The following is a 24679-nucleotide window of genomic DNA, read 5'->3' as shown; positions in this document are numbered from 1 at the left end:
TCATCTTACTTTACATCAATTATCCATCAAAAAAACTTGGAAACTAGAGGGAAGATTGGTCTAATTTACCCTTCTAATTAAGATTGATAATTTGAGATGCAATTCTTGGCCAAATGATTTATGCTAGTATATTTTAGAGAAAATTCCCTGCATCACTAACAACAGATTGTCACTCCACCTTTCACTTTTCTCACTTTTCACTTTTCTAAAGTAAAAAGAAGAATCATATACATAAAATCAATCCAACTAATTCACTTAAAATTAAACTCGAGTAGTGGATGTAAACAAACAAATCTAGGTTGGCAATTGGCATACCTTAAACCAAAATTCTATCGACCCTTCGTTTTAAATTAGGGCCTTCTTTTTTTTTTAAAAAAAAAAAGACTCTTTTCACAATAATTGTAGGATGATTCTTCGTTTCTTGAATTTTTCTTTTTATTTGTTTTTTGTTAGAACAAAAAACAGGGTACCATGACCATCTATGAAGATTCGAGACAAATATTAAAGTTGACGAAAGTTACACACCACTGACCTCATGGGGTTGAGGGAATCATGTGATCCCCTCACGTGATTGATAATTTTTATTGATGCATGAATGTACTCAAAACAGCACGTGAGTGCCACCTTGTGCATGATTCTATCTCTTTTCCATGATTTTCCTCTTTTTCTTTTCTCATTTTCACCACTTTTGGCTAAAAGGTTTTCTCTTCCAAGGATTTTGGGAAATTGAAATGCATTCCTGTTTATGTAGTTTTCAAGTTTCTGTGGAGGACAAGCATAACACGACTAGGGTTGCAAACGGTAAGCGGCTCGAGTTCGAACTCGACTCGATTTCGAGCAATATCGAGTTCAAGACGAGGTCAAACTGATTCAGTCGAACTCGAGTTCGAATTCGAGTTTAAAGATATTCAATTCATTAGCTTGCGAGTCGACTCGATTATATATATATATATATTATTTTAATAGTAAAATTACATTTATATTTTTAATATTTTATTATTTGTTAAGAAAAATTATTATTTTATTTATTTTTTAAAAATAAAATAATTATTTTTCATTTTTTTTAAGTTCGAGCTCAAGTTTTACATTTTGATCTCGTCAAGATCGAACATCGAACTCGAGTTCTAATTTCATAAAAATAAGTTGAAACTCGACTTAGTAAAGCCAAAACTCGACTCGATTCAACTCATTTACACCCTTACATGACCATAGGATTTAATTATTTATAAACGTTACAATCTTGGTATATTTGGATAGGAGATTATTTAAAATGTTATTTGAAATAATTACTACAACACCTTTTTTATGATTTGATGTATATAAAATAAAAATGTCATTGACGAAACAAAAAAAAACTGAAAAACGTGTTTCTGATACAAATAAATAATGCCAATCCAAATATAAAGTTATGAAAGGATAATGTACAGTTTTAGATATGTTTAAAGTTTTAGGATAATGGCAATACAAATATAAAGTTTTTCCTATGATGTTTTAATGAGTTTATTATTTCTTCTTTTGTTGCGCCTTTCACCTCATTGTGTTGTTTTCTCTTTAAGCAACAATAGAAATAATCGTAAAAAAAAAAATTGTCCATTACATGCTTGGATAAATTAATGAGAGAAATTAAAATCTGTTGGTGTAAACTAATATGATGAATTTTGAGTGGCGTGGTTAGCATGAGAATACAATAATCCGCCTTTAAACTTAAAGTCAAAAGGCGGAGTAATGGACTCCAACTTAGAGTATAGCCTTTTAGTCTTTAGGCAAAACGGCTCCAACCCATCTCCTAAAGGCGCACTAGGAAAAATCACGCCTTCTGTGCCACCCAAAAAGGCTTAAATTACAAGAAAAAAAAGAAGCTCATACGTCCCAGGGCATTTTGATTATAGAATTTGTGAAGTTTTAGAATATATTTGGATTGCATTTTTTTGAAAGAAAGACTTCTGTAACACTTATTATGAAATATAATATATGCGAGATAAAATGGCGATTTTCAATATACACAATAAACAGAGAGTAATTGATGGCATATTTTTTTTTTTTTACCAAAGCACAACGACTTTTTGGCATAGAATACTAACCCAAATCCCGTGAGAACCCCAAAAGCCGGTATCCTTTGGGGTCTCACAGGGAACTAATATACTACACCCCAAACCCCCCGAACCCCGACGTGGGACGAAGCCTCCACAATCGGAGGAAGTCCTTTAGCGGCCCAACTGGTAACCCGACCCCCTCCCAGAGGCTTTTTGTCTTTTTTACCAAAGCACAACGACTTTTTGGCATAGAATACTAACCCAAATCCCATGAGAACCCCAAAAGCCGGTATCCTTTGGGGTCTCACAGGGAACTAATATACTACACCCCAAACCCCCCGAACCCCGATGTGGGACGAAGCCTCCACAATCGGAGGAATTGATGGCATATTAAAATGGGAAAAATTTTTCTGCAAAAAATGCAATCCAAATAAGTCCCTAGAGTTGTAGTAACGCTTTATTAAATTCTTGTTCATAAATCCAAGTTAACGCCTTCATTTCAGATTTGGAGTCTTCAAAAATCGAACTGAGTTGACCGATCCTGACGGGCCACTAATAATCCAACTGGGATGCCAGCTGCTTATTAGTCGCCCCGTCATAATTAACTGATACACATGAGAGCAACTGAGCAGCAAGATTGAAAGTCAATCCCTCACTTCTGCACTTTCTGGGATTAATTTACAGGATGAATATTAATGGAGGAGATTCCAGCCCCTGGCTAGTAGTTAGAAGCGTCTTAAATGGTTTGTGAAAGCATTTGATGATACTTTTGCAGTGAAATTTTTGGAATATTTTCCAAAATAAAGGGTTGTAAATTGTAATTTGTACCTATACATGTTTGTCAATCATTTATTTTGTCTATTGATATTCAATTTGGAAGAGTTATGGATTTTTTTCTTTTTAAATATTACTAATCATGAGTTGTTGGGAGAATCTAATATTCTTACTTTGTCAAACATATTGATTGATTAGTGATTGATTTCATAACTGCAACAACATACACACAATCGCTAGATTTTCTTGTATTCTAGATCATCATCGATTATGACAGGGGCAAATTAAACGTTTGAGGAACCCTACATTTGCAAGGCCCTTGAAGCCATCCATCTTATCCAACATTTTGGTGTTGAGGAATGCTCTTGCTTTTTTCCTACATGAACTCAATTACGAACATCGGATCGTAATGCGAAAATTTCAGAGTTTTTCATCGTGAGTTTAAGACCTTTCACTTAAAAAAAAAAAAAAAAAACTCAGAACTTATCGCCTTTTATACGATTACTTCCTTTCTGTTCATGAATTTTAGTGCGAGCCTCAAGAGTTGATAATCTGAGAGCCTCAAGGGCCGAAAGTTCTTCCCCCTCTTGACCAAACGAAAATGTGACAGTTTCTTGGATGCTGGCATAATAAATGTACTTGTTAGTTGCTATCGCTTATTTTCTTTTGATAATTCCTTCTTTATTTTTTCGATATACAATTTAATTTCAAGGAATTGAGGAAGTTTCTACTGAACTGAACCTATAGAGAATCAAAGATACCTCATCCACGCAATTACATCGCAAAATAGAAAGAGTTGAGTCGGGTTTGAATCAAGTTTGAACAAACTTGGCACTGTCGAGCCAAACTATTATATTTTGGCTCATTGGCTTTTCAAGCTGACTCAATTCTATATATTTTAACTAAATTTTTTATTAGGTTCAATTGAATTTAAATTCAAGCTTGAGTCTTGTACTCGAGACCTTGATTGATTTAAAACTCAAATTTGAGTTGAATTCGAATTAATTCTAGCCAAAGCTTGACTTGGTTCCATTCTTTTGCAGCACTTAGATTACAAGAATTCTTTTCTCTCGTTTTAAGCAAAAAGAAAGAAAGAAAACTCGTTTATTCAACCACAGTGAAAATTGAAACCCTCTGAAAGTTGCAGTTTGGCTTTGTTGGTAAATAAGCCTAATATTTGCATTTAGTTGTTGAACCATGAGTTTCTAAGCTGCATCTTCTAATCTCACATTTATTTCTTTTCTTTTAATGTATTGTATTACCATCAGAGACTAGAGTCAGGTAAACACTTTCTTTTTTTTTTTGGGGGGGGTTTCTTTTTCTTTCTGTGATCTTTGGAAATTTTCTTGATTGACCCATTGTTAACTCGTGAAAAAATGCACGTGGCAGCAAATAAGAGAGAAGGGTGGACAAATCACACACCAAAGTGTACGTTGGGTTCCGCTGCCATGTCAGACTTGTCAGTTTGCCACTGCCAGCTTAAGCTAAGTACTTAAGATGGGATTCTTTAATCAATTGTTTAGAGCTTTCTTTCCTAAATTATTGTGCATAATTACTGCTCCCCTTTAATAAATTATGCTTCATCTCAGTTCTGCCACACTTCAATGCCTTTAAGAAAAGCAGAAAAAAAAATTTCAAGTATACCTCGTTCTTTTTTACTTTTTGCTTGTCTATATCCATAATATGCAACAAGGAGTGGTTAAGTTGTGCTACGCCTTAAGTACGGTCTTGTAGCCTTATTTATCAAATGTGGGGTGGTCCAATAAATTTCTAGCATTCAGCAATCAAGAACGCAAAAGAGGTAAGAAAGTGAAAGCTCAAAGCTCCACCCTTTTGTTCATGGCCTCATGCATCCCCCACTCAATCATCCACTTCTTACTTGTATAAAAAATTATACTTGCATTGATTTCATAGCTGTCAACTTATAGCATAATATGTGTGTGTAGTTTTTTGGGGCCTTTTTCTTTTTGTTCTACTGTTTCTCTCCTTCTGATTTCTGAGGTAGTCTTGAGTAGTTGTAATGGTAAGTAATTATGTTTCTTTGTTTTTGTGGTGGATCTTGAGTTTCAGTTATTGGGTTGTGCTTCTTGTTTTCTAATTCTCTTTGTGTTGGGGTTGGTTTTGTTTGCTTTGGGGGAGAGGGAGGGGGGGAGGAGGTGGAAAGGGCCATATCAATGCTTGAGATACTCATGAAATTTTGCTGAGTTGCTGCATTAAGTACTTGTCATTCATGAATATCTGTCAGAAAGGTTGCAACTTTGGGATGAAAATCCCAGCATGAGGTGTAAGCGTCTCGGTAATTCATTTCAAGATTTGGCTGTCATGTTAGTATCATTTCTTTGAGTGTGGAGTATTCCCAATTACTTAGTACTCTTTGATGGTTCCATTTTTCCTTTTGCATTTATTAACTAATTTTAGTGAATTTCCTGGAAAGCAAATATATAGTCTCAGTGATGCTGTCTAAACTTTGGCATTTATGTTAATGAATCAGAACCAGCTGTGGAAAATGGATCCGAATATAAAGAAAACCAAGAACTCAGCAGATTCGGCGAACTACCCTGAGGCAATTCAGTCACCATCCCAATTTCCAGATGAGGTCTTAGAGAAAGTCCTCTCTATGCTGCACTCCCACAAGGATAGAAGCTCAGTTTCCCTCGTCTGCAAAGATTGGTACAATGCTGAGCGTTGGAGTCGGACCAAAATATTTATAGGCAACTGCTATTCTGTCTCTCCTGAGATTGTTGCCAGAAGATTTCCAAGAATTAAGAGTGTGACTCTCAAGGGAAAGCCTAGATTTTCGGATTTCAATTTGGTTCCACAGAATTGGGGTGCTAATATTCATGATTGGCTTGTTATGTTTGCGAAAGTTTATCCCCTTTTGGAGGAGCTGAGACTAAAAAGAATGACTGTGAGTGATGAGAGCTTGGAGTTCTTGGCTATGTCATTCCCTGGGTTTAAAGCACTCTCATTGCTTAGTTGTGATGGTTTTAGTAGTGACGGGCTCAAATCAATCGCTACTCATTGCAAGTAAGAGTTCTTTTACCTGTTTTTTCCATTTATTTTTCTGAGTTTCATGTTTGTTGGACTAGGATCAGGTATTTATTTCGTGACTTATCTGGGCTCTGTTCGCAGTGTGTTTATGCAAACTGTGTTATGATTGATTTAAAGAATTCGTGATCTGTTATTTGAGTGTCTTTCACGTGCTTGTTCTACGTGTATTCAGATTTGATTTATGCTTTGTTGTTCATGAATCATCTACAGCTCCCTCATTGATTTTTTTCCCTTGAGAATGGACTTAGGAGAATCTGATCACTGGAGGGGGAAAAAGTAATTACTCTTTAGGGTTGAGTTTCTCTCTCTCTCTCTCTCTCTCTCTCTGAGTGTTCATGGATCAGAAAAGTTGAGAAAACTGTTTATGGTTTGATATGTATAAATTATCTGGGAAAGTTATGGAGGAGATAGATAGGAGGGGTTTTTGTTTTCTTGCTTTCCCTGTACAAAACAGAGTAGTAGTAGTGGAAGTTGAGTGCTTCTACTTTATGGGTTCTTTTTCTCTTCCTTTTGCTGTTGATTTCTGGATGTGACGTTTGACCTGTTGAGGAGCATTCAATGGATAGATTGTCCTTGATACCATAGTTTATACAGATACGGTCATTCTCACTGTACAAGGCAGGCCGCATTTGCCTTGAAATCCGACAAGCTATTTATTCTTTGCTGGAAAAGTTGTCTGTTTTGCTGAGTTCAGATAATTCCATTTCAATACAAATGTTGGAAGTAGAAATGTTGATATGCAAAGATCTTTTCTCAGTTATTTGGCCCAATCTATATATGCCAAGGCAAGTCTGCTTACTGCCCTGAACAAATGGAGTATCATAAGTCAAAATGCTGTCAACCTGGAAGATGAAAATTCTATCAGGATACTTTGGATGTCTTGTAATTCATATTAGCAAACCTGGAATTTTTACATTACAATTGATTATTCGATATTCTTTATTTTCATTGATATTTCGTTGCATCTTGTTGTAGGGTTTGGTATCATTCTCTCTGAGGAAAGACCTTCTCTTTGTACTTATATTCTTTTTTCCTTAGGAGTGTCTTTTGCTGCTGAAAAATCAGACGGATTAAAGCAACTGGAAGTTATTTCGCTTTTGATTATCATTAGAGGTTTTACCAAATTAGTTTGTTACCACTACGTGGTTTCCACTGACATTCATTTTCATGGCTAAGAGAGAGAACCACACAGGAAATTCAGTCTTGTGAAGCATATGTAGTTTAGTAAAACTTGGATCTACTCATAATTGGCAATTTGGCATCTTGTCATTTTCTTAGAAAATGCTCCACGTCTTCTTCAGAACATGAGTCAGCATTAAAAATTATCAGCCTCGCCTCAGATATTCCATATTACAAATTCTGACTCGTCAATTACTTCTCCATCACTCTTTGGTGAATTTCATCAATGAAACTGAACATTCTTGTACATCATATACTGCTCTTCAACTTTGGTGTTTCAACAGTTTATCATCTTTTATGTCCAGATCTATCTTTTTCCCTTGATGATCCTAAAGCCTTCTTTTTTTGTTCTTTTCATTTTTTTTTCCCTCCCTAATGAGAATATAACTTGTAATTTGGCTTGCAGGAAACTAACTGAGATGGACATACAGGAGAATGGGATCGATGACATAAGTGGAAGTTGGCTAAGTGCCTTTCCTGATAACTTTACATCACTGGAAATACTGAACTTTGCCAGCCTGAACAGCGAGGTCAGTTTTGATGCCCTTGAGAGACTTGTCAGTAGGTGCAAATCTTTAAAGGTCTTGAAGGTCAATAAAGGCATTGGCTTAGACCAGTTACAGCGCCTACTTGTGCGGGCACCTCAGCTTATGGAGCTTGGTACCGGTTCTTTCCAGCAAGAACTCATGTCTCACCATTGTGTGGAGCTTGAGAATGCATTCAGAAACTGTAAAAACCTGCAAATCCTCGCTGGATTATGGGATGCCTCTTACATCTATCTCCATGTTCTATATCCAGCTTGTTCCAGTCTGACTTTCTTGAATTTGAGCTATGCAACCCTTCGTAGTGATGAATTCACAAAGTTAATTGCTCACTGCCCTAACCTGCGGTGCCTCTGGGTAAGAAACTTTGCGTTTGAAGTTGCTTAGATTCTGCACAATCAATTCCTTTCATTGGAATCTGTTAAAACTGCAACACCGAATGAATGATCAAGACTGGAGGATTATCGAACATAGTAATTGCTGACATCATGAAAACCATGAACAATTTGGTGTTCAGACATTGGCCAAGTGAACAATCTTCTCTACTAGTCACCAATCTGAACTATCAGCACAAAATATAAAACTTTTTAAGTCATTTGTATAAAACTGAGCTTTTCTATTACACAATCCCTCATGTTTTCAATGTGTTCGTCTTGCTGATGTCTGATACAGTAGTGCACAATTTGTCTACTTCTTGATGATTTGTTTGAAAGGTTTCTTTTTACTAGTATCCTTATTTTTTTTCATACTTGTTGCTTGGGAGATGGGAATGCATTGCCCCTGAAGCTCAGATATGCATATGTACTCTCTGTTCATGACATTTCATCTATACACCTCTGACAAAGCTTAAATTCACTTATACAAGAAATGAGTTGTTTAACTTAGAAAACCTCAGTGCTTACTCTGAGTTGAATATAAGACTGTTAAAACCACCAAATTTTCTACACGTGAAAAAGATATATTGAGATTTGTTGCTTGATGTACACTGAATATGCTATGCTCATGGAATTTGCATTCTCATATGTGAATGCTCTGATACAGGTTCTTGATACTGTTGAAGACAAGGGACTAGAAGCTGTAGGATCCTGCTGTCCCTTGCTTGAAGAAATCAGGGTCTTCCCTGCACATCCTTTTGATCAAGATATGAACCATGGCGTGACTGAGTCAGGTTTTCTGGCTGTTTCTCATGGGTGCCGCAAACTCCACTATGTTCTCTACTTTTGTCAGCAGATGACTAATGCTGCAGTTGCAACTATAGTGCAGAACTGCCCTGATTTTACCCATTTTCGTCTCTGCATAATGAATCCAGGCCAGCCAGATTACCTGACAGATGAACCCATGGATGAGGCTTTTGGTGCTGTGGTAAAGACTTGCACTAAGCTTCAGCGGCTTGCAGTTTCAGGCCTCTTAACTGACCTGACATTTGAATACATTGGGAAGTACGCTAAGAATCTTGAGACTCTCTCGGTGGCTTTTGCTGGCCGCAGTGATTGGGGTATGCAGTGTGTGCTTGGTGGTTGTCCAAAGCTGAGGAAGCTTGAAATTAGAGATTGCCCATTTGGAAATGCTGCACTACTGTCTGGGTTGAAGAAATATGAATCAATGCGTTCGCTCTGGATGTCAGCATGCAATGTAACAATGAATGGTTGTCGTTTACTTGCAAAGGAGATGCCAAGATTGAATGTAGAGGTCATGAAAGACGAGGAAGATGATAGCCATGTGGACAAAGTTTATGTATATCGTTCTGTAGCTGGGCCAAGAAGGGACGCCCCACCATTTGTTCTTACCCTGTGAGATTCTAAGGTAATCAGTTCTTGGTCATCTTTTTCTTTGAAGGTATGTGCATGTGCATCTGGTTTGTGATTTTTTACAGCAGACTCGTACATATTCAAGAACACGTGTTAAGGTTGGTTCATTAGTTCATTGGCAGGGGCAATCCTTGTTCTGATATCTGCTGTGTTCATAATCATATTGGACATATCCTGGATATAGCACTTCTACACTAGCAGTGAAGCCTTGATAATTTATTGAACATGTTATAAAAAACTCTTGTTGTCAATGCATAGGAATAAAAAGATGTGCTTCTGGAGAGTTCTGCTAGTTACCTTGATAACTTTGATGTTATTGGATCTTTGAAACAATCTGGTTGCCTCATCTCCAAGTGAAAATTGTAAAAATTTGCTGGCATTGCATATGTGGTACCACATGCCCCATGAGTTTAACTATGTGATAGGATATCAATAAATGGGTTGAAGCAACACAGGAAAAAAATAATAATAAAAAGGCTGAGCCAACACTAAGGTGTTAGATAAATTGTATAAGCTGAGTCCTGAGTATAATATGCTCTTGAATTTGCTATATTAAAGACAAGCTGCCAAGCCTGGCTGACAGTATTGGAGCTTTTTCCTCTTGAATCACACACATCTGACTTGCTGTGAATTTGGATATAAAATATATTCATATTCAGCTGACAAGCTCAAAAGCCTGCATTGAATGTCCCTGGTATCTGTGCCCGGGGTAATCATCTTCTCTTGCACTTTGTGCTGTCAGTTTCCCCATAGGCTGTTCATGTTATTTTGTTAGTTTCCCCATAGTTTTTGAGGCACGAACAAAAAGTAACAAGTCGTGCATGCAGGGTTTATGCAGGTTTACGATGAATAACTTCCTAGCAGTCTTCCAGCTGGGATCTGATTATTGAATGAATGTTATAGTAGTGGTAAAGAAACTAAAAAAGTCCACTAGTTCTTGACTGATGGCTCTTTCAAGTATATTATCTGTTCGCTTTGCATGGAGGAGCGGGATAACAACAAAAGGCAAGGAAGGATTGTAAGGCCCTCCTGCTTCAATTGCCGTGGAGTTGGTTGTATTTGCATCCGATGACTGAAGAATCATCATACATGCAAGTACTCCAGCTATCAAGAAATGCAATCGACTGAGAAAAATGCCTTGCCTCTAGAGAGATAGATATGTAAGGTGAATTCCAAAACCAAAGTGCCAAAATGGGCTACATCTTTAGAGGTGGCATGATCAAGACACAGGAATAGCCATTTCCCTTGAGCTTCTTCCCAGTTTGTCATTCTAAAACTTCCAGTCCTTTTTGGCCCTCCTGTGTCGTGGTTTATTAATTTTCGGGGTGAGATCTTGTGCAGTAATTCCATTGTTGCTGCCCTTATCTGCACTGGAATTACTTCCCCATTATTGTCATACTGTCAACATAAAGAAGGAATAGTTTCTTTATTTACTTATGAAGATCCAATGCAACCTGTTCCAACTTCATTTTGTTGAAAACAACATACAAAATTACACAGAAGAATGCTGTCTATCCTTGTTTCATTTCCTAAAGACAGCCAGTAAGACGAGGACTAAATGCTGTTGACAGGAAGATACTAATTCATCCCCCCCCCCCCCCCCAAAAATATAAATATATACAAAAGACAAAAACCAGTTCAACTTGTTTTGTTGAAAACCACAAACAAAATTACACACAAGAATGCAATCTTTCCCTGTTTCATTTCCCAAAGACACTGCCAATAAGACAAGAACCTAAATGCTGTTGACTGGACAGCACTAATTCAACAATAAATAAATAAACACCGTAGCACTACTTTACTTGAGTGCCGCAGGGGTGTAAATTTTTCTCTCTCTCAAGCATATCATACGTGCAAAAATAAGATTTTTAATTTTAACAAAGATTATAGGACCTGTTTGTGTTTTAAAAAAAATTTTTTTTTTTTACACCACCTGTGCAAGGATATGTAATTCTGAGAGTGTTAATAATTGTAGATGAAAAATGATCGGAGAAGTCCAAGTAGATCATATAAATTATCCATGTCCTAGGTCTTGAGAAGAGTCTGCGTGCCATTAGTGGATAGCCACCCAATGTATATCCCAAACCCCAACCAAATTGTTAGACCCAATCAGGGAGGAAGGCTTGTTGGACAACGGCCCACCAATGCTCCATCACCTTTTTTTTTTTTTTTTTTTCTGGCAAGGGTGGTTACTGGGGATGGGGAGGTGGCGGTGGACGGCCGAGGACCCGGAGGGGGGGGGGTGGGGGCTGTGGGACTTCTATGAAGTACTTTTTCCAAAAAAAAAAAAAAAAGAACTTCTATGAAGTAGCAAGCTTCTTTTGCTTTCTCTCTCCACCACAAAAATGAATAAATAAATAAATAAAATTCTTTTGGCTTTTCAATATCAGTAGTTAAAGAAAAAGAAACCACTTGTAAGTGTAACCTGATTGGTTCTGCACAAACCCACTTTGGACAAACTTCAATATTTTTTTTTTGGTTTATAGAGAGACTTCAAACTTTACAAAAGGGGAAGGGAAAAAGGATTGCGATCAAGAATCAACTTAAGAACCTCAAGATCACCTCACCTGATCAATTTTCCTACCAATTCAGTTGGATTATAATTTGACCAACACAGTTATTAACCTATATATAATATGTTTGGTTCTTCAACATTACCCTAATACATTACTCATAAGTGATTAGGGAATGCTACCCGTTTAATTTGTGTGTATGTGTCTGTATGTGGTTCCACTGTTCAATTTCAAGAAAATTTTAAGCAATCTTTAGTATGGTAGGTTGCCTTGATTTGACCTTCTAGGCCAATAATAACCATTTATCTTAATTAGCCTATGAAACACTATGCAGATCTGGTGGATGACCCCTAAGCTATATCTAGCATAAACCACCGCAATGACTTGCGACCTAAGATGAAGACTGATCTAGCAGTTAAACACTATGCTAAGACCATATAATTGTTTTAGATATCAAGCAATTAAGAAGAAACAATCGTGTCAAATCACCTATCAAGACGTAGACCATAATAGAATCCGATCCTCCAATCTCAACGCTCCTATATTATCTATCTACGGTGTACGTCCGTCTGTTCAATTTCAATCATGTCTGTGTTCACAGTTAAAAAGGTATTGTCCAAAATGTTTCATGACTTGTAAATCAGGTAATTTGATATGATACCTATTGGTGCACCTGATTAAACAATGTTTAGTGTGAACTAGACTGGTCAGAGAGCATATGTGCAGGACATTCTACATGAACATGCTGCTGCACAAAGTTGAGCTTCTTTTTTAATTTCGTTCGAGAATAAGCAGTTCCTACCGACCATTATACAAATATTGATCTGCAGTATCATCCTAAATTCTAGAAACCCAATATATAGCCAACAGTTAGCAATCTGCAGTTGGCAAATGGCAATTGAAGTCATGAAATGCACCATGCAGCAACCAAAAAATTGCACAACGCCATGAGATTCATGGGTTTGGCTCATCTCGTCGCACAACTTCAAAGCTGACTAACTAGCAAATGCAAATGGCTGGTGGTTCCCTTGAGGCTTGAATGAAAAAGACTCGAGAGAGCGTAATAGAACACTACTATATTATATATCCTCTTGCAAGTGTCCGTACCAACAATTGCAACAAGCCAACAGCCCTTGATCGGTCACATCATGGCAGCTAATTAAAGCACATTTTAACTAATTCCGAAAGTTTTTATTGCTATACCATCTAGTATTTCCATTTTCTTTTGGCACTATTAATTGCTAGAGGAAACTCAGTTGATTTTTATTTCTATGACCAGTCCATCAGGCCCTCGTCATCTCTTGATCTTCCGGGGAATTGTTGCTTAACAACTTTCTTGAGGATTTACTTTGAAGAAGAAAAAAAAAAAAAATCTAACACTTGGACAAATCCAAGCTTTAACAACCCCCAAGCCCTTTCTGAGTATTAGCTGTTGAAACAAATTCAAGCCCTTTGTACGGCAAATGATGATTGCATTATTTGGATCTACTTTTTCGTTGATTTTTTGCAAGCACTCATTTATAATAAATTCTCCTTTCTCTCTTTGTGTTTTTTGGCCCTTCGTTTTTCTAGTGGTCTTTGCATGATGAAGCTGGAGAATGCATATGAGCCTATGAAATTGTAACATGTAGTAGTTTTTTACTTCGAAGCTAAGGTATTTGGTAGCAGAGGACGTTCAGCTATGAATTTCGCTTCCTCTCCACTCAAAGGTGTCTTGAATATGATCACTGGATTTTTGTTCCATCTCTCACATATCGCCCTTTCTACCTAACCTTTGGATCCGCATTCAAAGACCACCACAGCATATGGTTGATGCAGCAAGCCTGTGCTTCTCCCCTCATAATTTCTTCACCATTAGACAACAACAGTTTGGCCCTTTATTTGCCTCACGTCGCAATCTTCGAAAATGAAGGGTGTAAAGAGATGTTAAGGTAATTATACTCTGATGATTTGATTTTCGCATAATAACAATCATCTAGAAGAGAAAATCAAATTTCCTCCAAGTCGTGTGCAGTATAATAAGTATGTAGTAGTAATTGCTTCACAAGCAAATTCTTTCCGAATTTTACTTTATATGGTAAAGTAATGCACGTGGCAGCAAAATGTTACCATAGAATAATAAAGTAAGCAAATGGGAAAAGAAATTAAGTTCAAATTAATCTAATGATTGGGAATAAGACTCTTAGTTGGATTTCGACAAACATTTAATGGGTGAATTGGTCGGCCTGCACGCTTGCAAGTTAGAAAGCCCTTCAGGATAAGTTAACAAATAGAATTGATGCAGATGCTCCGCTACTTTAGTCCAATTTGGCATGGCAGTAAAGTTATTCTTCAAAACTTTGTTAGAAATGCAATGCCGTAGACAAGAAAGGCTGAAAAGCTCTTTCTATAAAAATAACAATCCGTGACCAACAAAGCAATCCATGCTAATTTTGTCACTTAGCGAACACTATGAATTAGTAGTAAATTAGGCATCCAACCATATCACAAATAGTACGTTTTCAATGTATGCTGTGTTTTGTGATGCCCGTTTTTCACCATTACTAAAGCCAATACTTGACTTGAATGTTTAGATATGCCAGATTACCAAAGCCAATTTGTTTGACCGGTTAGTTTCTAGGATCACACTTTGTAATTAAACTCATCAAGGAGGTAATAATAGTTCTGTTTATTTTTATCTTGTGAGGTGAGGATACAATACATAATCTTGATTTCCTAGTGAAAAGGTGAGGCACCGGAGCTTGGGGAATAGAACAAAGAGGGGTTCACATGGTGGGGTGAGGTGGTGTCATCTCTACACTGAGGGGCATTGAAAGCTGCCCCCCCCCCTTCCTTTCTTTGCCCTTTTCACCTAATCAAGAAGGGTGTCCTTATGAGGGTGGTCCATTATCCCTCACGTTTTTCCCAGTTGAATGTTAATTGTCTTTGCTTCGGCATCTTTCCTTTCCATACTTAGCCGTCACGCTTTTTGTGGCTTGGTATGTATGTGTATATAAATGATAAATCAAAGTGAACTTCAGCAGACCATTGCTGATATTTCCCAAATCAAGATTTTCTTTGACCTCTAATTTGCACTGGGAAAATGGCACGGGAAATTTGGACCAAATGCAAATTTGGCCTCACTATTTTGGGTATGGAATTTTTTTAACAGGTATTCTATTCTTCGCACCTCAGCAATACTTAAGAAGGAAGGTATAGATTTTACTGCATTTCCTGCTGCACTAGTGTAGTGCCAAACTGCAGAATCCCCCGGATTCTGAGTTACTAATCATTCTTGAAAACCTGAATATATCATTAGTTATAACGTGCACGAAATAAATATTTTCCATCCCACGAAACGTCTATACATTAATTAACCTTTGCAAGCCAACTTATGCCCGAAGAATCAGTAGGACCTATACCATAAATCAGGAAAAGGTTTTGACAAACGTAATCTACCAGATGAATGAATACAACCAAAAGAACGTATACAAAATATACATTAATACTTTCTTGCTGACCGTAACAAATTTCAGCTGTACCGCTCTACTTAGGTAGTTTTTTTTCGTAACGGCACATGTCTAGTCTACTTCTACTCCTAGAGGGGCGGGGGGATCTGCTATGTGGGGAGACTCAACTGAATCGGGGGAACCTGACGGAGACTGAACCACCATCAAACCACACGGGTGCACCAAACACTCCTATAGATTTAGGACAAAGCTCATATTAAGGCACATTGATGGAAAACAAAGTTTGAACCCTTGACCTCCCATTCCACAATTAATGTGGTGGCTAACTCATCTAGAGGGAGTTGGTTGCTCTACTTAGGTAGTTAGGTTACATTAAAAAATCTTAGGAATTTGTTTTGTGGTACCGAATTCCCTATATATCCGTAGGATGTCTAACAGGTTCCTGATTATTTTAATTGTACAAAGAATTTTGAGGCAAAACAACAATAATGTCGCTTTCTTTCTTGTATTCTCTCTTCAAGACAGCTCACTAGTTTGGATTTTTTCTTTTCTTTTCTTTTCTTTTTTTGGCCCCCCTCTGTCTTTTTGTTGAACTCAATGTCACCTTGTCATCAGTCCTAGACAACTTTCAACAATATGTTTAGGGTTAGGTATTAATCTGGCTTTAACTTGTACATGCTCATCTTAGATATCAGTTGTTATCGCTCATGTAGCACCTAGCTTCACTGTCTCATCTTCGCCCAACTCCCCCAACAAGAATCCAAAACCCACAAAGATTCAGAGCAAAATGGTTATACATTCCAGTTTTGGGATCAAAAAATTCGATGGGTAACGAAGATCCTTCATTATCACCATTCACCAGTACCCCCTCCTTGCGCCCTGCATCCCCACTAATCAAGAACCAATAGAAAATGAAATACTGGTTTTTTGTTGCGTGAACTAAGGTGATTTCAACCCCTTTTTTCCTCAACAATTGTGTGTAAGGAACTTAAATCTTGTTAATATCCTTGCTATATTAAACTGACGTAACCAGACGATCAGGGGAGGAAAATAGATCGAGGGTTCGTGAGAAAGAAGTGCGAGTGAGACGTCTCAAACTCGAGCCCACTTACAAGCATTTAGTATATTTTTGTATCTCCAATTATAACTTAATTTATCCTCAAAAGAATGCCACTAAAAGGTAAGAACAAATAGTGCCATCTTTTTACCACTTTAAACAACTTTTATAGAAGTTATTTTTCTGTTAAACAACTTTACGCAAAGTTCAAAATAAAGAGAATACTTTCATCTTTTAGGACCAAAACTTCTTTTTCTAAAAATAGGACCAAAATATTAGATCGTGACAAGAACAATTAGGTAAATTAACCCATAGATGTCCTTCCATGTTAGAAGGCAGAGAAACTTCCGATTCCTACCATTTGCATATTTCTCAAACAAGTTGTCCTATTATTTCTCATGCTCATCCCTTAACTGTTGCAAACCCCTCAACTCAACCGACCAAAGCAACCCTTTTAGGCTCACAAAATTTCATAATTTACCCTTCCAATTTCCCCTATTGATATTAGGCTCCCATACTAAGTATAAGGCCATAATAGTAGTTTCACCCTCCTGTCAGTTTCAGCTACATGCACTCGCTACGAGTACTGCAGATAAGATCCGGTATAGGAGACCTGGTCATTCTCTTCAGTTGATGAGATCCTTAACCCTTACTACACTCTCAACTGTCACCGGAATCTTGAATCCCCCGGCGACCGGAAAGAAATGAGCATCCCTTTTCAGCCAATGAGCAATTAGTACCAATATGGGTGAAGAGAGCAGAAGCTGCCTAGACACGAAACAAGCCGAAAATTCATCTGGATCATCATCATCATCAACCCTGGAACAGAGAAGTATTGAGCATGCAATTCAGGTCATATCTTCACTGATTTCTATCTCTCATTCCATAAAAGTTTTTGCTGGAAAATGGCAATCTATTCGCGACAGGCTTGAAGAACTTCTTTCCAGCCTCACGGTTATAGAAAACTGTGATTCTATTGACAACCCTTCACTTGTTAGCACTCTCAAGGCCATACTTCATGCTCTTAAGGATTGTGATGATCTTGCAAAGAGCTGTTTGAGGCTATCCTTTAGTGGGAAGCTGCTCATGCAGAGTGATCTGGATATAGTTTGTGCAAGATTGAGCGATTATACTAAAAGTCTATCTGATATTTACACTCTTGGATTGCTTACTCAGAATTATGCAATAGTTTTATCAAGGCCGAATCTTGGAGCTTCGAAAGATGACATGAAGCTGTATGTGAAGGACTTATTGTCAAGACTCAAGATTGGTTCTGCAGATATGAAGGTACAAGCGTTGATTTGCTTCAATGAAGTCATTCAAGAAGATGACAAATATGTCAAGATTGCGGTGGAAATCGAGAATTTTGTCGGTCTTCTAGTGAATTTTCTTGATTCACATGAGACTGAAATTCAAGAAGAGGCTGCAAAAGCAGTTTCTGTGATTGCAGGGTTTCAGGCTTACAGGGGAGTATTGGTTGGTGCGGGGATAATTGCTCCACTGATCAGAGTTTTGGAAAGTGCGAGTGAATCGAGTAAAGAATTTGCTGCAAGGTGTCTGCAGAAATTGACTGAGAATTCAGATAATGCGTGGTCAATTTCAGCTCATGGTGGGGTTACTGCCCTGATGAAAATATGCAATAATGGTGATAATTCTGGTGAATTAGTAGGATTGGCTTGTGGGGTGTTGAAAAATCTTGTTGGAGTAGAAGAAATCAAGAAATTCATGGTTGAAGAAGGAGCAATATCTGTCTTTATCAAGCTGATACGGTCTAGAGATGGTGCTGCAGTTTCACAAATAAGTTCAATTGATATTCTTCTAACAATGGCCTCAGGAGATGAATCAATTAGGCAAATAATTGTCAAAGAAGGTGGGGTTCGCGCACTAGTCCGTGTTTTGGATCCCAGATTATCATTCCCCTCAAAAGCAAGGGAGATGGCATTAAAGGGCATCATGAGCTTTTGCTTTTCCTCTGTCAATTGTTTTAACATATTGTTAAATTATGGTTTCTTGGATCACATCATGTATTTTCTTCACGATAGGGAGGTTTCACTCCAAGAATTAGCATTAAAGGCTGCATTTTGGCTGTGTGGAACGTCAGAGGAAGCAAAGAAAGCAATGGGGGATGCTGGATTTATGCCTGAATTGGTCCAATTTCTTGATTCTAAGTCATTGGAGGTGTGTGAAATGGCATCTGAAACACTCTATACAATGATTTTAGTACCCAAAAACAGAAAGAGATTTGTGCAGAATGAGCAGAACGTGGGACTTCTTCTACAAAAGCTTGACCGAGTGGAGATGAATTCAGGTAACAGAAAGTTACTGCTTTCCATTTTGATGTCACTGACCAGCTGCAACAGCGCAAGAAAGAAAATTGCAAATTCAGGGTACCTCAAAAAGATTGAAAAGCTTGCGGAGTCTGATAACTCAGATGCAAAAAGGATTGTCAGAAGGCTTTCCTCCAATAGATTCCGTAACATTTTTAATGGATTCTGGAATTCCTGAACGTTACTTTTACTTCTTATTTATTAAAGTTGTCCTGTACATCACCATTATATTAAGTGAGTTTCAGTTGTAATTTTAGGTAGATCTCCTTCTTACCCTTTTGTCTTCTGCAAAAAGAAAAATACGTGTACAACATCTATCTAGTTCATCGTAGCATTAATTATTTATAGGGTTCCATTGGAATGAGAATTTTGTATTAGGCCAATAATGCCTCTGAAGGGAAAAAGGGAATTTAAGTAGATCTTTTCTATGGTTTTGTGAAGGGCACATGGGAATGGCATGAAATGAAGATAATAGGCATGTGATCAGTAGCAATCAATGCTTTGTCTTCCTTCAATTTGTACGAAGAAGAGAGTGATGGATGATATGGGCATTTGGCTGGCTCAGTCCTTTAATTGCTCGCCTTTCCTTCCTCAGCCAGTGTCTCTTTCTTTCTTTCTTTCTCACTATGTGTTGTGCGTGTAAATAACGTGTGCGCTGCTCCTCTCTTCCCATGAAGAACTTTCGTCTTGAAGAGCCAATGCAAAATCCATCCAATCTTGTGCAAACTTGGCTTCTCGTCTCTGATTCAAACCATTTCAAGTGCTGGCCAGACATTGTTTCAGTATTAAAAGGCGAAAGAAAAAGGGAATGTTTATCAACATTTTCACCAATTTATGAACAGGATCTGTGTTGTGGACTTAATAGCGGTCAATAATAGAGTAGTTCATTGTGAAACAACCATGGTTCAAAGTCATGGTTGCAGTTGCGGCCATGGTCCGGACCATTCCATATTGGTTTCAGCACCTCGATCATGGTTTCGGCAAAACGCAAATTTTTAAAATATTTAATATTCTAAAAATTGTAAAAAATATATGATAAAAAATAATTAAAAAATTAGCAAAACTAATAAAAATTTAAGCTGACTCGGGATGAATCGAGACGACTCGACCGTTTCTATCCGTCTCGGAGACGTTTCGGCCGAGTTCTCGGCGATTCATTATCTCAGAGTCTCTCATTCCGGTATCGGATCGAGAAGCCCCGTTCCAGTGACGACTTGGCGGAGTCTTTGAACCATGGATACAACTGGTTTTAGTGCAAAATTCAGTGAATTATAGACACGATGATGAGGGAAACATTGGGGACCATCTTCTATGTCCACAAGCCATTGCAGTGAAGTTATTGGACCGGTTTGCTGGCCTTGTTCAAATGAAACTGCCCCCAATAGACCATATCTATAATCATGGGAGTGGCGCAACTTTTCAAGTGAACTGATATCCATGTGTCCATCGATGTTAATAACTGTTATGTTCACCTGCAGATTGAAACGACACAAAATCCTGCTCCTGCACAACAACACAAAAATATTTTCTAAACTTTCTTGAGTTTTTGTTGCAAGGATTCCTTGCAAAATTTGATTAAACGGCGCATCACGGGAGGCTGTTCCATGTCGCATCAGAATGTTGTAGTGGAGCAGCAAGTTTCGTGCACGTCATCATTAACATGAATTTCTTGATAATATTTTTTTTTCCGTAGACAGAAATAAGTAACACACACAATTAGGTTAGAAACACTCAGAAATCATCGCCAAATCGGACCCAAGGTCAGTCTAAGTGGAATCCACAAATCAACACCATCCAACCAATTGGTGATAAGAGAATTTCTTGATAATATGATGCACACGATTTAGGAGTTAGACAGGCCCGAGCACAGGCTAAGGCTAATCAGGAGGACAAGGGGCACAAACGGTTACAGGTGCAACCGTTTGTGTCGGTTTGTGCATTTTCCAACAGCGCGTAACATTTTTTGCACATCGTGTAACTTTTTTTACACATGGAGTAACTTTAGAACAATTTTTTGTGGGCCCCACACATGACGTGAAAATCGAGTTACATGCTGTAATCTGAGCCGCACAAATTTTTGAGGCTACACCGTGGCCGTGAACCTTCAGAAACGGTTGTTTCTGACAATCGTTCCTGCTCCATTTCCAATCAGGACAAGGGGCACAAACGGTTGCTGGTTTGTGCCGGTTTGTGCATTTCCGGCTAATCACGACTCCTTTTCAACAGTATGCGGTCACTTCTAGAGATTTGGCAAGTCAGAACCCAAGATTGTTCCTGAGAGTGTCCTATCACTTCTGTTGTGTTGTTTACAGGGTAAAAAAAAACACCCTTTGGTTGTTTGGGACGAGCTAGTGCTGTAATTCTTTTATTGGGTGAGATACGAAAAGAAAATTCCCAGTACCGAGAAGGGCGATAGTTCTTCTCGGTGTCAGATTCAGAAGGATTAAAAGAAAAAGAAAAAAAAGGAGCATTTACGAGATTCCATGCTTATATGTCCAAATAAGCCGACAGAAAAATTGCTTAGGTGGTCTACAATAGCCTATTTGGTCATTCATCCAACCATTAATAGAAATGAATGAATAATGTCTATTGCTTTGGTGCAGGGGCTCTTCGACTCGCAAAATATCCTAGTAAATGATAACCACTTTTGACTTCTTATGACTCCACTAATCCACCTAACCCGCTATTTCATTTTTTTTTATATATATAATTTAGAAATCAATCACATAAATATATTAGCTCGCAAATTATCAAATACATATGGTACCATTATTCTAATTTTCACCAGACTAGGGTAAGCACAGTATCGCCTAGAAGAGATAAAACATGATTAATTTTCCATAAGAATTTTGATACTAACAAGGGACGATCACTATTTGGGCTGTCTTCATGGGAAAAGTGCCCAAAGCAAACTGAAAGTGTGGGCCTAACCCATGGGTGCAATAGACTATTGGACATTACTTGGGAATGGGCTCACTGTGGCCAGATAGAATCAGCCCATTATTTTAGGACTCTCTGACCTTTTCCTAGCCTCATTAGGAGTCCATGATGTCAGTGAAGACAAAAACTAAACTGGATACGTGGGCTTGACAGCAAATTGTGCTGATATGCCAAATGGCCCAACAATCTCCAGACAAAACTTGCTTCCCATGAGTTTGCACATGCGTTATGATGATTTCTGCATTTGACTAAGAAGTTTCTTTGTTATTGTTTTCAATGTGTCTTTGGCATTCACGAATTGTTTTTAAGTGCTTTTTTTTCCTTTCTTTTTGGCCTATAAACTGTCTGCTTCCAAGTTTTTCAGATATGAAATTTTATCACCCATTAGAAGGGCTATGCTAATTTCTTCTCTTTTTTTTTTTTGTCCAAACCCGATTTACCATGCAAAATTAGAATCACCTAAGGCTTACATTCTACGAGAGAGTTGAATTGGATGATATGACAAACAGATATGTTTTGAATTTTCCTGCCCTGGTTTCATATTTTACTGCATCGGCTCATGAGTTATTTTCTTCCCGTTCTCAATTAATATACAACTGGTACAACCTTTCTCTGGACTCAGAATTTTATGACGTTGGACCGAAGCCGCACGTTATTAGTTGTTCCATTTTAGCTGTATCCTTGGCGACTGTAGACAGCAATTTGACTTTGAGATTAGAGTAATGATGTTTTCAATAATGTCTACTTATGGTGTATTACGCAGTAATGTGGAGGACTATTGCTGACTTGATCGTTGCTAAATTAACGTATGAACTTTGAGGTTTGAATCTAATTAGCCGTTAAGAAAGGTGAATAAACTAAACTTTGTTCTATAAGATGTTTGAATCGCAGTATCTGCTATATACTATTTGTTGAAGTTAACATTTGGGAAATCGTTCAAAACGTCCCTCATATTTTATAAGATGATTTTTTTCGTTCCTCACTTTTAAAAGTGTAATTTTACGTCCCTTACAAATTCAAATTGACCAAATTTGGTCCCTACCTAGGTTTCTGACTAATTTTTTATCGGAATCCACCATGTAACTTGCATGTGATCATTTTTTAAGGACAAAATTGTCAAATCAATTTTTATATAATCTGATTCATAGTCCCTCATATTTCACAAAATAAATTTTTTGATCCCTAACATTTTACAAAATGAATTGTTTTGTTCCTCACATTTCAAAAAATGAATTTTTTCATCCCTTACATTTTCCAAAATGAATTTTTTCATTCCTCATTGATCATGTGTATGAATAGCTTTTTTTCTATAAACCCACGTATATGTATATTTGATTTAATCTGAACACTACAAATAACAGGTAATTTATCTCTATTGAATTTCATCTAAACATGCTAATTGTAGTTGTACACATGCTATTCAATACATATATATAGGAGTTTAAAACTAATAATTTTGTTTGAAACCCATGTATATATTTATATGATTTCACCATTTAAACGTATTCAATATTTGTGACATTTCTATTTTAATAATAATTTATTTATTGAATTGTCTAATAAGTTAATTTAATTAATGAGTCCTAACTCGAATACTATAATTGTGCTAACAAATTTCAATTTAAATACAAAATTTCTACTTGACACTTTTAAGACCAACAGTTGAATTACTTGCCTCGTGATTGTCTTAAAATTTGAAAATGCCAATCACTAATTTCTTTTTGTCATACTTTTCTTTTGTTTATTTTTTCTGTCCAAATTTAATTCAATATAAACACTCGATAATATTTAGGATTAAATGTTTTCTTTATTTTCAAATTTTGAGTAAAAGAAAATTAAAATAAGTGAAAAACTAACAATTTTTTTAAACCCATGTATATATCTATTTGATTTCACATGCTATTCGTACTGTTCAAGTGAAATTAAATAGATATATACATGGATTTAAAAAAAAATTATTCACACTGATCAATAAAAGATGAAAAAATTCATTTTGAAAAATGTGAAGGATGAAAAAATTTATTTTGTGAAATGTAAGGGACGAAAAAATTTATTTTATGAAATGTGAGGAATTATGAATCGAATTATATAAAATTTGATTTGACAATTTTGCCCTTGAAATGTGATCACGTGTAAGGCACGTCGTGAATTCCGATAAAAACCTAATCGGAAACCTAGGTAGGAACCAAATTTGGTCAATTTAAATTTGTAAGGGACGTAAAATTATACTTTTAAAAGTGAGGAACGAAAAAAATCATCTTGTAAAATGTGAGGGGCATTTTGAATGATTTTCCCTTAACAATTTCTGCAAAAGATAATTTAAACTACACGTTGACCAAGATCCATTGGTTAAGAAGTCCTGCTTTTCCAGCATAATTTTTGTTTCCGATACTTTAAATTATACTTCACGTACCAAGTACTATGCATACTTTCTTTTTTTTTTCAGAAACTGAAATTATACGATGCATGCTTTCTGCTCTGTCGTCATCCGAATCCTAGAAAAATTCATTGCTGAAATTCCACTCTGTCATGATGTGAAGTATTACGCTTTCTTGCACGTAATGAGCTAATGTAGGACACGTTCACTTAAATAGAAATATGTTAGTATATATAATTTGTAAGTGCAAATTTATGCGTGTATTGTGTATTTAGAATAGAATAGCAATTTATTCCGAAAAATATTCACACATGTAATTCTTTTTTAATTTTTTTAGGGGAATTCATCTCATGTTGTATCCATTGTACTTGACACATATATATAAGACCACTAAAATGATTATAGAAAACTAGTCAGTTGAATGAATACTCTAATAGACATCTAAGAATTAATCTTTGCATGTATCCAATGCAATGTTAAATAGCGTGGTTATGATCGATCCCAATTTAATGTTTCTTCACCCCCAGCAAAACCAAAAGAAAACTGAAAAAAGGTGCTCACAAAACCACTTTTTAAACCAATACCAACAGTGTATGGATAAGCCAAGAATAGATCCCAAGAAAGGTTAT

The 24679-nt window shown here is 36.9% G+C and overlaps 2 protein-coding genes across 5 annotated transcripts; both read left to right on the top strand.

Moving 5' to 3' along the window:
- Positions 1 to 4208: 4208 nt before the first annotated feature.
- LOC140035025 (protein TRANSPORT INHIBITOR RESPONSE 1-like) lies at positions 4209 to 10855 on the top strand. 4 transcript variants are annotated; one of them, XM_072074309.1, is made up of 5 exons: positions 4209 to 4608; positions 5299 to 5834; positions 7444 to 7936; positions 8621 to 9382; positions 10215 to 10855. In XM_072074309.1, exons 2-4 carry the CDS (start codon positions 5314 to 5316, stop codon positions 9371 to 9373), a joined length of 1767 nt encoding a protein of 588 aa, XP_071930410.1. In that variant the 5' UTR covers positions 4209 to 4608; positions 5299 to 5313; the 3' UTR covers positions 9374 to 9382; positions 10215 to 10855. The 4 variants fall into 4 exon arrangements, with proteins under 4 accessions (XP_071930410.1, XP_071930409.1, XP_071930411.1 ...); XM_072074308.1 differs by lacking the exon at positions 4209 to 4608 and adding an exon at positions 4639 to 4830; XM_072074310.1 differs by lacking the exon at positions 4209 to 4608 and adding an exon at positions 4962 to 5131.
- A 5931-nt stretch (positions 10856 to 16786) lies between these two features.
- LOC140035024 (uncharacterized) lies at positions 16787 to 19248 on the top strand. Its single transcript, XM_072074307.1, has one exon. The coding sequence runs from the start codon at positions 17151 to 17153 to the stop codon at positions 18909 to 18911; it is 1761 nt and encodes a 586-aa protein (XP_071930408.1). The 5' UTR covers positions 16787 to 17150; the 3' UTR covers positions 18912 to 19248.
- The last annotated feature ends 5431 nt before the right edge of the window (positions 19249 to 24679 follow it).

Source organism: Coffea arabica, chromosome 2c (assembly GCF_036785885.1).
Source record: "Coffea arabica cultivar ET-39 chromosome 2c, Coffea Arabica ET-39 HiFi, whole genome shotgun sequence".
Classification (NCBI taxonomy): domain Eukaryota; kingdom Viridiplantae; phylum Streptophyta; class Magnoliopsida; order Gentianales; family Rubiaceae; genus Coffea; species Coffea arabica.
The sequence above is the reverse complement of the archived record's forward strand: the minus strand, read 5'-3'. Positions and strand labels throughout refer to the sequence as shown.

What these genes read in the sequence shown, in the direction of transcription:
- LOC140035025 (XM_072074308.1), top strand. An exon ending in TCAATCGCTACTCATTGCAA is followed by an intron (nt 5,835 to 7,443) that starts GTAAGAGTTCTT and finishes TTTGGCTTGCAG; the next exon opens with GAAACTAACTGAGATGGACA. An exon ending in CTAACCTGCGGTGCCTCTGG is followed by an intron (nt 7,937 to 8,620) that starts GTAAGAAACTTT and finishes GCTCTGATACAG; the next exon opens with GTTCTTGATACTGTTGAAGA.
- LOC140035024 (XM_072074307.1), top strand. Translation starts at nt 17,151, where the DNA reads ATGGGTGAAGAGAGCAGAAGCTGCCTAGACACGAAACAAGCCGAAAAT.